Source organism: Tursiops truncatus, chromosome 11, assembly GCF_011762595.2.
Source record: "Tursiops truncatus isolate mTurTru1 chromosome 11, mTurTru1.mat.Y, whole genome shotgun sequence".
In the NCBI taxonomy this organism is placed as follows: domain Eukaryota; kingdom Metazoa; phylum Chordata; class Mammalia; order Artiodactyla; family Delphinidae; genus Tursiops; species Tursiops truncatus.
The window spans coordinates 96,728,864-96,744,447 of record NC_047044.1 but is presented as its reverse complement, the minus strand read 5'-3'; the positions used below and the strand labels follow the sequence as shown (position 1 = coordinate 96,744,447).

The following is a 15,584-nucleotide window of genomic DNA, read 5'->3' as shown; positions in this document are numbered from 1 at the left end:
GCCGGGAGTCACAGAAACCCACGTGATGCAGGCCCAAGCGCCACTGACAATCAGGATACAGCTGCTGAGGGCGGAGTGGGCAGCGGGTCCTGGTGAGTGTGCCCTTCAGAGAGATGCGCTCTCAGTTTCTTGTTGCATTCGCCCCCCCGCAGCCCACGCTACGGGGGAAAGGCGGGTTTGCTGGCTTCCTGTGCATCTCGTGAAGCAGGCCGTACGGAGGCCAGGACTGAGGGGCCCCAACCCTGCATGCAGCAAGAGTGACGCTGCTCACAGAAAAGCAGGGACAGTCCTCTGCAAAGTCGTCTGCAAAGACCAGATGGTCTCCGTCGATACTCCCTCAGTCTCAGTTTAGCACTGAAGATGCCAGTGGAGGCATCTGAGCACATCCCCCCGCGTGCCAGGCAGAGAACCAGGTAGCAGGGAGAAGACTGCTTTCCCCACCAAAGTGCACTGTCTACAACGGGGCTTACGCGGGTTTTTGAGATGACGAATAAGATAAAAAGACATTTTATGATGCTCGTAATGCAAGTGAAGACTGTCTCTCTGATTCTGAAGGCACTCTACCATGTCTTCAATAATTCAGACGTCCAGGAGCTGCCCCCACTTCGGGGACTTTTGGGGAGAAGCATGAAGAAGAAACCAGGATTTCGCAGGAAGACTGAACTGTGGTCTGAAAGTCTCGGATGGTCTAGAGTTGACAAATACCCGAAAACAATACCCATCACTGTGACGCATCTGCACTGAGTGTGACTCGTGTGCCCGGACAGGGCAGGGAGCTTGTGTGCTTTGGCTCGTATGATAGTCACGGGTACTATCGCTCTCCACTTTATTGTTTAGGAAATCGAGGCAGGGAAAATTCAAATAATGTGTCCAAAGTTACACAGGTAGTATGATTTTGCAAAGTATTCGAATCCAGGCAGTCTATGCTCTACCTGGTGGTTTTCTCCTCTCATCCCAAAGACGGACAGGACATTTACTGCGCACAGTTAAAAACCACATCCGAGGGCTGCAACAGAACTTAAAGACGTGCCTTTTAGACTAAAATTGAATCAAAGGGTGGGAGGAATCTAAGAGGCAGTCCTAAGCTGAAACACGGAGCCTTCAAGCTCCCAAGTGGACACAGTTCCGACAAAACCCTGGAACCGGCTTTCACTGAGAAATTGCCCCGATTTCTCTGTCCACCTATGGCCGCAACACCAGGGCCACTAGACAGAGTCATCAATCACTTGCTGCTACTTCTAACGGTAATTTTAGCTTTTCTAATTTAGCGAAAAGAAAGAGGAAGAAAAGAAACCATCTGTGAAGCTGACCTGAAGCCCCAGCTCTCCATCATGGCCCCAGAAATGATGTTTTCAGTGAAAGATGGCAGACAGTACCATCCCTCTCACTAAGATGAAATCGTGACTATGATTGATTTTTAAATATTTGGTTTCATCTTCGTTTTTAAATTGTGATGAACCCCTTTTTTGTTAACTTTATCGGGAAGCGGTGCCTCAAGTGTGTACCAAATGCCCATCAAGTGGCTGCAGATGTTTGAGAAAGGGGTTGGGAGGGCCAGGGTCCACCCGTGGCCTTGGTGGCAGACTGCTAGCTGTCCCCTGAGAGCCATTCTCCTTTTATTTTTTAACTAAGCATATGGCCTTCCGGAATGAAGACTGCATCCCACTTGAAGTTAGGTGTAACCGTAACACTCATTCCTGGCCTACATGGTACAGGTGGGGGGGTGAAGCAGCCCCTGGTAGGCCCCCGCAAAGATGCAAGTGCGGGGGCCTACTTCTGCCCCTTCATCCTCTTCCCTACCCCTGGATCTACAGCCTGAAACACGAATACAAGTGCCTTAGACCTCGAGGTCAAAGTCAAGGCCAGAAAAGTACCAAGAGAGACGTTGGGTCCTGACTCTACGGAGTGCCTCCGCCACCCTGGGCTGTCTCTGGGATTTTTATGCGAAAGGTAAAACTCCACCTTGTTTAGCCCCTATGATTTCAGAGGCTCTATCGATTGCAGCCCAACCGTGTATTAAACTGATGTAAAATTGTTCCCCAACGTCGGGGCATTCGTTCCCTCCAGCAAAGCATGCTGCTTCGCCATTCTGCACAAATGGAACTTGTTTCAAAGGAAAATAAAAGCTGGAATGCAGTTGTGCTGGTGCTAACATCTAGTCACCATGTTTCTTTCATGCCGTGCAACATTGTTACCTTCTCATAAGAAGAACACCGAGATGTATGTCTCCCGGAAACAAACAAACAAATACTTGAAAATTCCTCAGCAGAACCGTCACCAAATGCAGAAGCTCTTTTTACTAACCCAGAAATCGAAAATTGGAAGTTAACATAAATTGAACTAAAATAGAAAAAAAAAGTCCTGTTCTCCAGGCCCAGCTAACTTCCATCCTACCTTGGATTTCGATTCCTTTAGGCACAGGAGGGGAACAGAAAGAGCTTGGGATTTGGATTCGAATAGATTAGGATCTGAATCCTGGATTTTACAGCTGTAGGACATCGGGCAAGTCACTTAACGAAGGGAGCCTCGGTTTCTCCATCAGTAGGTGTCAGCAGTGATGGGATTCGCTCTACTCAATGAAAATGGCGGCTTCTTGACTACAGGGACAGTACCTGAGACTTCGTTTGTGTCCCTCAAGCACCTGGCACAGGCTGGACACAGAGTAGGTCTTCACAGAACTCCTGCAACTGATAGAAAAGACTCGGGGAAAACCGTTCCTGTTAGATTAAAATCTTGGTTTGTTTACTGCCTTGAAGTTTTTTTTATCTATAGGATTTTCAGAATGTCCCATGGACCTAAAGAAATCCATGGGTTCCAAGTATGATTCATCTCTAGAATTTGAGGACGCGGTCAGAAGGCATTGTTTTCCGAAACCAACACAAAACTTAACACGAAGTACAAGAGATTAGGCATGAGAGCATATAATCCATCCCTAAAAGAGGTTTCATAACTAAGTAATCAGGGCGAGTGGAGGGGCTCCAAATCTCATCAAGCGACTACAATTTAAGTTCATGTAAAATGAGCTGAAACGTATGATCTGGTTCTGGTCGTCAGAGAAAGGAGAGCCAGTGCGCGAAGGTTTCTCTAAGAAAGCACAAACCCTTCTATCTTGGGGATGCACGACCCCAGGGCTAACAAACGTGAGATACACGATGGGGCAGGAACGTCCCTCCAGCGCAACTGAAACAGCTCACAAAACTACATACCTCTTTTCCCCAGGATTCCATGTTCGTAAAACCCTACAAATTCTGTTTCTCCGGTTCCTGGGTATCAGGAGGAAGCACCCAAGAGGAGGCTGTCAGTGCTCTGGTCAGAGGAGATGATAGTCCTCAACCATCACCTGACTCTCAGCTCTTTCAGTGTCTTTCAAGGTGTGTCAGCTGGTTTCCTTCACCACTAAGTAAACCAACGGAAACCTGAGTTCACAAGAGGCAGAGTCAGGTCCCCATCTTGAGCCCATGCCCTAACTCATCCGCCAGTCTCTTCCTTCCTCCCTTCTTCGCTCAAGTTGACCCAACAGCAGACCTGATCACACGCATGTTCTCTAAGGCACCAGCCCCTCCCGCCCTCCCCGGACTCCAGACACACAGCCCTTCTCACTGGTTTCCAACTGGTCCAGCCAGCTTCTCAGTTCAGAATCTGCTCGGGGCAGGCTTCCCTGGGCCCCGAGTTTTGCGTGGTCCCCCTCTGACCTGCACAGTTCCCATCCCCCTCCTTCCTAGCACTGACCACTCCTGCACTCACTGTAAGCAGGTGTCTAATGCCTGGCTTCCTGGCCAGACCTAAGCTCCATGCAGACAAAGACTGCGTCTGTCCTGCTGACTGCTTTGTCCCCAGCAACCACCGTGCCCCTGGCACACAGGAAATGCTCGGTAACTACGTCTTACAACTTCCATACACACACACAGATTTCATTGGTTCTGTTCAGATCCTGTGACCAATTTCTAAAAATTGGCTACCCTTAAGTGTCATTTCTGAATCTTCGTCTTATACCCACAACTAAAGTTGTTCAAGTTTCCACCTGACCGGGAACCTTATATAAAAACCTCGCGGGAGGTCGTCTCTGTTCTTCTCAGTAGCCCTGGGGTCCTCACTGCATCTTCAGGGCACTGCTCCCATCCCTAGAGGTCTACTGCATCAGCATGAGCTCATCCTGGTGTTCACAAAACAGCCTGAACTGAACTGGAGCTGGACATACCTGGAACCTCTCTGCCTTATAGGCTCGTAAGGGTGTTGCCGCCTTAAGGAGAAGAATCGGGGATGCTCTGAAGAATAAAGGACGCTTCAAATGTAGAAGTCGTGGGTCTCTTTATCTTCCAGGCATCAGACTTCCGCGTACCATTCAACACCCCCATGCTGACGGCTCAAAGCAGGGTCAGCTGACGACCACGGTGCATTTCTGAAGAGGAACTGACTTGGCCAAAGGATGCTGGAGTTGAAGAGCCCTCCAGCGACGCTTCACATCTTTCTCAAGCAGCAAATGAAGACCTCAGAGCTCAGGAGGCCGAGCGGCTGGGTTATGCACACACAGCTAGTTAGGAGCAGAGCCAGGAATGGAATCCAGGTCTCCTGACCTCAGGGTCCATGCCATGGTGCCTGTGAGGGATAGCGTCACACGTCCCTGGGGGCTCCCAACCCGTCCAGGGCAGTTCTATGCCCCACACACGGGAGATTAAGCAGATGGGGGACAGGGGACTGGGCGTGGGGGGAGCCACGCTCCCAGACACCTCTCCCTAGAGCTGCAGCCACTGCTCAAAGCCCTTGTCAGGGACCGGAGGCCGCGCACTCCTGGTGAGATTTTCCGTATGGTTCACGTCTCGTTGTCTTCCAAAGATCGCATGTGGCTTCACCAGACCACGTCCCCCCTCCGGAGAGACGAGAGTGAATGGGAGGCAGTCCCCGCCCAACGCCGGAACCCGATACTCCACGAGCCTCCTTCCCCGCAGCCTGGCCAAGCCAGCCCGGTGCTGACCCTGACGCCTGCGTGTGCTCTGGGCCCAGCCTGCCGTGAGAACACCAGCTGCAGCACACTGCGGCCCGGAGCAGGCTGCCAGGGGCGGGGCAGGGACAGGGAGATGATGGAGAGGGACCAAGGAGGGCAGACGCCTCCCAGATATCACCAACCTGGGTCACCTCGGACCCGCAAGGGACAAGGGCATGCGGTCCCATGGGGAGGGTGAGACGAAACCGCAGGGGCTCCCACGTTCTCAGATCACCGAGGTTGACGTCCACGCAGCTGGAGGACTTACACCAGGCGGTACTGAGACTGTGGCTGGGGCAGACTAAGGAGGAGTGTGGGGTGTAGCCCTGAGAGCAGGAAATCAGAGCAGAAAGTGAGAAGGTCCTCACAACGGCCCCATGGAGGAACACCCTGGTCTACCTGTGCCATCGTTAAGACCAAAGTCTTAACTTCCTTCAGGAACCTCCAGCCCATGGTCCGGGAGCAGGGTCTGCCGGGGCCACCCAGAGACACAGTGGCCGGGAACTAAGTGCAGGGAAGAACTGGAGGAGGAAGAGGTGAAAACCTGCTTTCCCGGGAGGCCCCAGATGACCCTCCTCTCCAACCCTCTCCTCCCCAGGCCAAGGGGAGGATGGGTGAGTGATCAGCAAAGACGGAGGGCAGGACCAAAGGCCCACCGAACCCTGCCCCAGGGACCACCCCCGCCCCCCAAAAAAATACCAGTAGCAAGACTGCTCTTATAGAAAAGGCTTCTCCTTCCCAAGCAAAGACCGGGGACAACCCAGCCAGGGTCCTACGGCGACGGAAACTCAGCCACCCACTCTTGTCATAATTTTGTCAAAGGAAACAGCTGTCACCAAAAGTTCCTGGAAGTGGGGGATGGCCTTCTGTGCTACCAACATGGACAGGCGCCCGGAAGAGATGACCTCTGGACCTGGCAGCGCAGTCTTTAAACTGTGCATCGCACATCACTGTACTCCCCACAGTTGGCACCCAGGAAACCTCTTCTCAAGCCCAGGTGAAAAACTGGGGAGGAGGGAACCCAGCAAAAATTAAGGAGTCAGACCCTCCGATACATCAAGGGCTGAGACAGCCAGCTCCCCGCCTAACCCCTGACCCACAGGGGCCCCCAGGGCAGCCCAGCACTCTGGAAGGACGGGGACCTCATGGGGAGTCAGCAACAGAGTGGGATTAAGTGTTCCCTGGGCTTCTTTCCACTTCAAAAACCCACAGAAGAAAATGGGGGAAATCTTCACCATTGTTATGGGACAGACTGGTCATGGGAAGGCCATGGGTATTAGGGGTCGAAGACTGACTGGGTCCTGGGCCCCAGCTCTGTCACTTCCCAGCCATACCATTTTTGGCAAGTCACCAAAGCTCTTGAAACTCATAGGCAATGTTAAAATAATTGAAATGATTAATAGTAATACCACCTGGAGGAGAGAAGGAGGGACTGTATGAGGGACCCGTGGAATCCTTCAGGGGTGGTAGATATACTCATTGTCTTGAGTATGATGATGGCTTCATGGGTTCATACATATGCCCAAGCTCAACAGATCAGATCATTTTAAATAGGTACAGTTTATTATACATCAAATATACCTCAATAAGGCTATAGGGAATAAAGACTTGCAAAAATGTAAAACAGTGCCACATTTCTCACCGTTTTTTTCTTTTGAAAAAGATTACTTTTCGTTAAAATGTATTATTTATAACATATAAAATGTCATTTATAACATATAAAATGTGTTTATTTATGTAACATAAACATGTTATTTATTTAAAATATATTATATACTGTTAGCTTTTAATTAATAAATAGGTATTCAAAAGCTAATACTGACTCTATGGTAACAGAATCAAATGAGATGATACACAGGGAAGTGTTTTGCAAACTCTAAGCTGTGTATGAAAGGATTTTTTTAAGAGCAAGGTCAAGGGCAGCCCGTGCCAAATCTCTGCCCTGGGACTCAAAGTGCAGAGCATCCTGCTGCCCCTTGGGCCATGGGGCACATGCCCTTGACCTCCACAGGGATGCGACCACGCTCCTTGGATCCCACTTGAGAGACATCAGAGCTGAGCCCACCGTGGCAATGGTCCCTGGCTTCCCCGGACACCCCCAAGTGAAGTTAAAGGAGAATGTTTCCCTTGGGAATTTAGAATGTGGGCAGTAACAGGCGGAACGGAATCCAGGAGCCAGAGACCCAACTTCTACCACAGGAGAGGATAAAAATCCATAAGCCCTGAAGATGTTGGCAGAAAGAACGGGGCCTCTCCCAAGACCAGGCCCCAAGCACAGAGGCCCAGCCCCAAACAGAGGGGAAAAGGTCACAGATAAACTGGAGGAAAGACCGGAGGAAAATGCCGCCCTTTCCTATTCGTCACACGAGAACTATTTTGGACAGTCGACATCTCCCAAGTGGAATCAGATGCTGCAGATAGCAGCTCTCAGCAACCTCTCACCCCACCGGGACACTGCAAGCATGTCAAAGCCCAGAGAGGTGAAAGGCAGCTGCAGAGCAGGGGCAGAGGGTCGCCTAGCTGGGCCGCCGATAGAGACCTGGACCAAAGATGACTCACAGGTCCTGGCTGGGCTGGGACAGTCCCAGGTCATGTCTTCTGCCTCATCATTCTATCCAGTGCAGCATTTCAGTATTACCAAAAATGTCCCAGATTAGACAATAAATCACAGAGTCTCCCTACGGATCACCAGTGAGCACCACTAAATTCAACAGCCAGCAAAACCTCTGGGCAGGAATGCCCAGTATCTCCTTCCGGACCTGCATTCCTTTGGCCCGTGTAATAAATGTCCCACTCAGAGAAAAGCATTTCCAGGAGTTTAAAAGCCCATCACGTTACCTTTCAAAGTACCCATCTCCCTCGTATTCCTCCTAACTCAAAACTTGTGTGATGTTTTGATTCAGATACTTGTCTTCCCTCCTCAAGACACTTCTATAAAACCTTCATGCTCTCAGTCATTAACTCCCCTCGCCTTCCCTCCAAAAGATGTGCCCTTGCCTTGTCTGAGCAGTGACTCACCTCTCCCCTAAGGAATATCTCCACCGTTTCCTACTATTCAATCACCCCATCGTATTTCAATTCGCCAAGTATTTAGCAGGTAACAACTGTGTGACCAGCAATATGCTAGGAGTTAAGGGCACGCAGAAGAAATACACGCCATCCTGCGGCTCCCGGTCTCCTTAAAAACCAGATAAATGGTATCTAACGCACAAGACGGATGAATAACATCGTGACCGGGGTGATTAATGTCCAAATGGGCAGGACGACTAGTCAATGCTCATTTGTTGGCCGTTTCCCCTTTCACTCGTCAATAATTGCTAGATTTTGCGCCCAGAGAAATACTCTTCCCGGATCTCAGCCATATGTTTTCAGTGGAACTGACCCCACCGTCAACTCCAGGAATCAGACCAATTGGCTTGAGCCCATCGGCATACCCATCCCCCCGGCCACAACAACTAGTTCTGGAATATGTTTGTAATGCAACCGGAACCTATAAGATGTGAGGAAATGCTGGCTAGGGTTTCGGGACGAAGCAGCTTTCTCTTTCTGCCAGAACTCTGGGGAGAAGAGCGGCAGTCGGCGGAAGCCCTGCGTCAGCCAAGGGACCACTGAGCAAGTAGAGGATGGAGTGGACCCTGCAAAAGGCTGAGCAGAAAGATGGAGAAACAGGGGGTCCTTGGGAACCTCATTTGAGCTGCTAGATTAGTCCTCACCAGACCTACGTATGGGCTTTCTGATTACATGAGCTTACAAATTTCCTTTGTTGCTTAAACCAGTTGAGTTGGGTTTTCTGTCGATGCGACCAGGAGTTCTCAATGACAGAAGAAACCCGTGGAAGAGCTGACTCCAGGCTGGAGGAGCCAGAAAGGATTTCCTGGAGGAGAGGGAACCTGAGTGGTACTTCGAACACCGTGATGGGATTTCCATGTGCAGAAGGCTGTGGGTGGCACCAAGAGGAGTGGGATGAGGCTGCAGAAGTGGAGCGCAGATGGGCTGAGATGCAGCCCGTGCTGGACACACCACCCACAATGCTGCTGTTGCCCGTGAAGCTCACAATAGTGACCTTGTGGGTCAGCCCTGTGCACTTCCCTGGATTCATTATACCTTTGCCAGGATAAAGAATAATGAAAGTCCCCCCCATCAGGGAACCCTGAGAGAATGCCCTCCTCCTTCACCTACTCAATGGAGTAGGGAACGCTTCCCACCTTCTAGCAAGACCAAGAAGTGCAGCAGACAGGCAGTGACTGTCCATCTGCTCTGGGGTTGGTCTAGGCCATGGTCAGCAGAATAAAGGAGAAGCCTCTCAGTGCTGCTGTGACCTCCTCCAGGTCAGAGGAAGCAGGTTTCTTGAAGGCATGGCTCGGACGACTCCTTCTCGGGGTCATTAACCCTTCGTAACTGAGGTCTCATACAGGGAGGCAGACTTTGAACAAGTACAAAGAAGCTGTAAAATCTTCTGCAACCTAGTTACAAGCTTTCTTCGGCCAAAGAACCCTTTCTTCCCACCAAATATTGCAGGGGGCTACCCGCGTTGCCCTTTGGAGGCCAGAGCTCCACCTGCCCACCCCCACTTGGCCCTGAGATGTTCTCTGTGTCTCTGCTGTGCAAACCACAGGAGTTGTACCATCCCCTTAGGAAATGGGTGGGAGCTTTTTTGTCCCAATGACCGGGTGGCATCACTACCCTTTAGTGGATGCAGGGAAGGATGCCAAACGTGCTTCACGGTACTGGGAAGTCCCACCCAAGGAAAAATGATCCTCCCTGAGGAAAATGCTCCATCAGGAATCGCTGCTCTGCAGCTCAGAGAGAGGACGTGAAACCACTGTGCTGCCTACAGAGCGTCAGACCCGACCTAAACGCTGGAGTTAGCGCCCATCACGCCTGTCCCCGCCCCCCTCCCCACCAGACTCAGCCTTGAAAGATATTAAGGTAGAGCTTAGAGAAGTCGGCTCACGAGTAAAGGCTACTCGATTAACTAAAACCTAGATCTTGGCTCGACACAGATGCACTGATCGGGGACACTCAGGAAAAGACGCATCGACGGTGATGAGAAAACAAGAAGAGAGAAGCTGATTGTTCTGTGGGCTCCCAAAAGATCCAGAATTTGGCCCGTCTGCCAAGGGTGCCATGAAGATAGTCCATCAGCCCAGAGCGGTCTGCAGGCCGGGGGTAAAGCACATGGGGTCCCTGAGAAGCAGAGGGCATTAAAGGAAGAGCCCAGAGAGGCTCAGCGTCAACTCCCCGCTCTGCCATCTACCCGCTGTGCGATCATGGGTATGTGAAGCGGCCTCTCTGAGACTCAGTTTCCTTTCAGGTAAAAGAGAAAAATAATAACCCAGAAGCCACAGGGGGCCCACAGCGTGCTTGTGAAGATCAGCAAGAAGATGAGAAAGGCACCTCGCCCGGTGCCCGGCTCAGGATAAGCAGGTGCTCCGGCCGATAATAACTGGATTCTGCAAGCAGAGTCCTCTGGCCAGAGGAATTTGAATGGAGGGGGTTTGTGCAATCCAGTTTCCAGGATCCTCCCTTCTTTCCCAGAAAAACCTGGCTCCCGGGGCACTTTTTTCCCTCTCTGAGCCAAGAGCCCAGTTTGGAACACATCCCCTCTACGTGGCCAAAACAGGCTTTTCCACCGCAAGTCTCTGCACACACACCTCGCGGAGCCGGCCCTGCTGGAGGCCGCCCGCCCCTCCCCACGGCCCCGGGTCTGGAAGAAAAGGGTCATCAACCACGCTAATTAAATCTGCAGATGATAACAAAACGGGCGGTGCTGCGAACAGCACCAGAGAGGATGGGGAAATAAACGAGAAGGGACCTGGGGAGTTTAGAAAATATGGGACAGGAAATAACAAAATGAGAGTCGATGCAGAAGAATGCAAGTAACTCTAACTGAGGGGAATAATCAGAAACATCTACCCGGGCTGGGGGGCGGAGAGGGAAGCTGGGGAAAGCCTGAGGCGCTGAGGGCTTGGGGTAGGTGAAAGGCAGGTGGCAAGTGGAAGTGTCGGGAGCAAGAGGGGAGCAGCAGCAAGCCGAGCTCCCAGCCTGCAGGTGAGACCAGATGGGGCACGTGCAGCAGTGGCTGACTCAGGCCCGGGGCCCAGGCGGCAGGGCTGAGCAGCACTCTCCAAGGTGAGCCTCCATTCACACCTCCTCCAGGAAGCCCTCCCGGACTGCTCACCTGTCACTCATCTGTGACAAGTGGCCCCATGTTTGATTGGTGGTCATCCTTTTTCCACATCTGACTCCCCAGTCTCCACCAGACTCTCAGCCCCCCGGGGGAAAACGCTCTGGCTCTGCAGCTCACCAGGTTCCTCCCGGCATCAGCGCTAAGTCCGGGGTAGGCTTTCAACAGAAAGGAGGGTCTGCATCATCTCCAGCAACACAGGAAAGAGGAGGATTTCTGTCTGCAAGCCCTCGTGGTTCAAGATCACATCTGAGGCGTCTCCGTCTTCATCTCTACGCCCCTGACGCTGGCGTGATGCTTAGCGCGTGGTGCCCCCGAGTCAATGCATGTTGTCTGTTTAACCCTTTGCGGGTCAGAACACAAACCAGACGCTGTTCAGGGTCCTGGAGCCAGAGGACAAAGGACGCGTGTGGCATGTGCCACACGATGAGGCACGTGCCCCACCGCCTCGTGTGACAGCGACTCTTCTGACGTCACCACAATGCGGGGAGTGGCTTCTCCAAGGCTCCAGTAGTCTCCCTGGGGTGCCCGCCTCCTTTCACATGAAGACTTCATAACCAACAACCAGGATCAACAGCAATTGGGAGAAGAAGGTATAACGCTGGCCCTGCAGAGAAACCTCACTGCTGCTGGGACCACTGCCAAGTCAAGCCCCCATGGAGAAGGGCAGGAGCCCCCCTAAACCCAAGAATTCTCATCAAACGTGTGTGTTTTAAGGGATGAAGGAAGCCAACACCGAACGCTTGCTTTGAAGCTCAGTCTCCTTTGGCATCAGGAACAACAGGAGGGGAAGTAAATGTCAAAAGTGCTGGAAAATCTCCCTGGGAGAGGCCAGGGACGAAGGTGTTTTTTGAGTGCCTTCTACGCAAAGCAGATTCCTTAGAACCCAAGCCCACAGGACACTCACGATTCTGAGAGGTCCCTGGAGAGAGAGCCCACGGCCTTTCCCGCTCCTCGGACCCACACTATCCGAGCATCTCAGCCCCCAAGAGGGGGGTGGGGACAGACAAGGGGCAAGTTGATGAGACACAGAGACCCAGGCCCTGTGCCAGCTCCCCACTTCCCATCTGTGCCTTGGGTGTCACACCTGTGCCTCACTGGGCTCGGCTTATGCTTACCTATAAAATGATAGGGCTGAGCTCGGAAAGTCCAGTCCCACTGAGAGACCCTTTGACTTCACAAAGGGCAGGAATTCTCTTAGCATTTTAGATTCAAGAACTGGCCTTTCCGTCCGTCTACTGCAAATGTAATTCGACAGGCTGTGAAGCTCCCACCCTCCTGGGAAAACCCGGGAGTCACAGAGACTTAACACCATCTAGATAGAACCGTGTTTCTTCTTGTCTCCTTTCCCCAAGCCTCCCATCCCTGTCCTCGTATTCTAAACCTTGAAAGGATCGAAGGCCCTACTCAGGGGGAGACACCACTCTGCTGGATGAGAAATGCAGCAGGTCCCAGCCAGCAAGAAGGGTAACTACCCTAACCAAGTGCTTATCCTAACCAAGGTGGCCACGTGCAGTTGTGCAGGTCACGCACTGCACAAAGATGCTACAGTAAGGGGGCACCAACCATAAAGAAGATATCTTAGAGTCACATTATTTACTAGGTCAGCTTTCTGGTGATGGCAGTAAAGTTTTGATTAAATAAAACCATCATATTAAGACAATTTTCCAAAAATGGAAGGAAAGCATCTTGAAGACAGCCCTTTTTCCAACTGGCATGAAGATACCATACGGGCTGGCTGTGGCCCCTGTCTTAACCCCGGATGCTGATCCACAGGAAAAGGGCCAGAGAGAAAGGGGGCAGCACCACTTAGTGTCCTTTCCACGGCCCCAAAGCAAAACTTGCTCTCAAGAATATAATCTGAAAGAGTCATCCACATGGGTTGTAAATGACTAGTAAGCCAAAGCAGACCCCCCCAGGGATATCTATATTTTTTAAAAGATCAAGTGGAAGGATGACGTCTTAAAGACTGGCCCCTGTCTCGTTCAAGCATTAGCACCTGGAGTGGAGTAAGCAGTCTCCACAGTCCACCAGGACCGATGGAACCAACGGAGGAATGGCAGAAACCTACCAAAGGGCAGTGGAAGAATCCAGGTCTCCTGAAGTCCCAGCACACAAGGAGCCCCTGGCTGCTGCAAAAGCCAGCATAACCCCACTCAGAACGCTTCCCAGGCCTCCTACACAGGACGTGCTCAGGGAGCCTCATGACTGTCTCTGAGGCCAGAGAAATCTGGAGGTGCAGCATCTTCTAAGCTCTTTTTGTCCATTCTGCCACCTAGAGAATCAGAGGAGCAGTCCACAAACTAGTCCCAGGATGGCAGCCAGCTCTAACCAGGTCCAGGTAAGTGAGACAAGGGGAAAATGTGTTTTCAATTCTCCTCGTCCCGGGAGCCGGCTGTTTCTGAGCGCTCTCCCTAGGCTCCTCCCACCTGCCTCCGGCCTTGCTCTGAAGGGTCTGTGACCCGGGCATTCCTACGTGCTGACTCTCTCACATCACTGAACCCACATCCTTTCCAACTAGTGGAGGCCCTGGGATGTCCTCAGGAAGCTCATAGTCTAAACTCAGGTGCCCACATGCAGGGACTTCCAAGTGACAAGTTTGTCCATCTATGACAAGGCCACCCTTCTGAGGCATAACAGGCCAGTGAAGGTCTGATTCCACCAGCTGAACCGAGACAGCGACTTGGAAGGCTGTACCCGACCAGCGACTCACGGCAGACCTCAGCGTACAAGGAGGCTGATGGGGGAGGGGGTGCAGGTCCAGGGGCCTTTCTGAAGCAGCTCACATCACACCGCCTGGGTGAGGGCTGCACAGCCTGGTGAGTGTGAACACTGGACGCCACACTTCAGAAGGGTGGATCTGACAGCACAAGAACTATAGCTCCATTTTTTTAAGAATCATGCTACCCAAACCCCCATTTCTGCCCACAAAGAGGGCCAGTCCTGCCAGGACTCTGGACAAGCTTCCTAAATAGTCTTTTTCTTAGGAAAAGAAGGTGCCCCTGGTCCCAGGAGGAGGCTGGTATAATGAAAACAAACAAACAAACAAACAAAAAGTCAGGATCCGGAACCAGACAGCCCTAGGATTTTTCTTATGACCTTGGCGGTTACATCACCTCTCTGAGCCCGGGTCCATGGAATGGGGGAGATGCCGCCCTTCACGGGGCCACCGTGAACAGCCGATGTGAGGAGGTGTAGGGACACTGTCCACGGTGCCGACGTGGCAGGTGCACACCATGTGTTTTCTTCCGTGACAGGTTTTGCACTGGGGCCTTTTTTTTTTTTTCAATGTTTGGTAACCTGGGCTGGTCAGCGAGGCTCCTATAAGTGTCCCATTTCCATGCTAGTGTAGATAAATGAGGCCAGGAACAGGGCTGAAAGCGAGGGGCCCTGCGGGGTCAGCACTCAGTAACTGCGCCCGGAAGTGCCTAATGCAGCCCCCTTTCTTTCTCGCCCTCAGGACACCTGGTGTCCCCGGCTCTTGAACTCTGGCCTGTGTCATCCTCCAGCTCTCCTGCGGGACCAGCTAAGCCTCCGACTCTGGACAGCTTCGGGGCCGCCATGCAGATGGCAAACAGTGTCCATCATTTGCCGGACTCTGTGGGCAACACTGTCCACCTGGCTCTGCACTGCATTCCCCTCCCCGTCCACGTCCCCGCCGTCCCCGCCTCGCTGGGGGATTTGGGCTGGAGCCGGCCCAGCACCCAGGGGAACCCAGGGAGTCCACTGGAAGCGTGAAGGAGGCGGGCGGAGCACATTCCGTGGATGAGGGACGGGCTGAGCCAAAGCATCCTCTCTGGCAGCTCTTCGGCCTTTCCCCCAACACGTCGGGACAAAGGAGGTGCTTTCGTGGATCACCGAATACGCATGGCATCCCGACTGATGCCTCCCCGACCTGACGGGGCTGCGTGGGAGACGTTCAGCGTTTAAAGAAGCTCCTTGCTCAGGGGTGGTGAAGCGTTTTGGAAGAAAGCTCTGCAGGTGGCCAGAGCATGTGTGACTAACCACATGGGGAACTGCAAATCCGGCCAGGGCTCAGGGACAGCCTCAGAAACCTCGTGACATCGCCTTACCCCCGAGGCAACCAAGGCGGAGGGCCAGGCCTCAGAGCTCAGCACTTTCCCACACCCACGGGGTCCCCCGTATGAACAAGGAGGGACTCACAAAGAGGAACCAGACACAGACCCTGCCCTCGAGTAGCTTCCAGACTGCGGAAACCTACAAGATGCTAGGAGAACAGACCAGGAGTCTGAGGGCTGCAGAACCTTTAAAAGAGGGGGGGCTGTCGAGGAGGAGCCACGCTTCTCAGCCCCTTCCCCTAAGAGCTAGGTCACGGGGTCAGGGCCCCAGGGCTCAGCTCACCATCAGCGAGGAAGGCAGGATGCCCGCCTGAGCTGCCACCTCCACCTGGATGAG

At 52.5% G+C, this 15,584-nt stretch overlaps 1 protein-coding gene across 4 annotated transcripts in view; it reads right to left on the bottom strand.

The window, feature by feature from the left end:
* ANO2 (anoctamin 2) overlaps positions 1–15,584 on the bottom strand; it is a 339,121-nt gene that overhangs the window by 263,889 nt on the left and 59,648 nt on the right. The window contains exon 1 of one of the 4 annotated variants that reach the window (XM_073789126.1): positions 13,240–13,529. The exons of the other annotated variants lie outside the window; for them this stretch is intronic. Within the exon in view, the coding sequence (XP_073645227.1) occupies positions 13,240–13,413 (174 nt within the window). The 5' untranslated portion in view covers positions 13,414–13,529. Of the gene's footprint in view, positions 1–13,239; positions 13,530–15,584 lie in introns of those variants that run through there. 4 annotated transcript variants of the gene reach the window in all.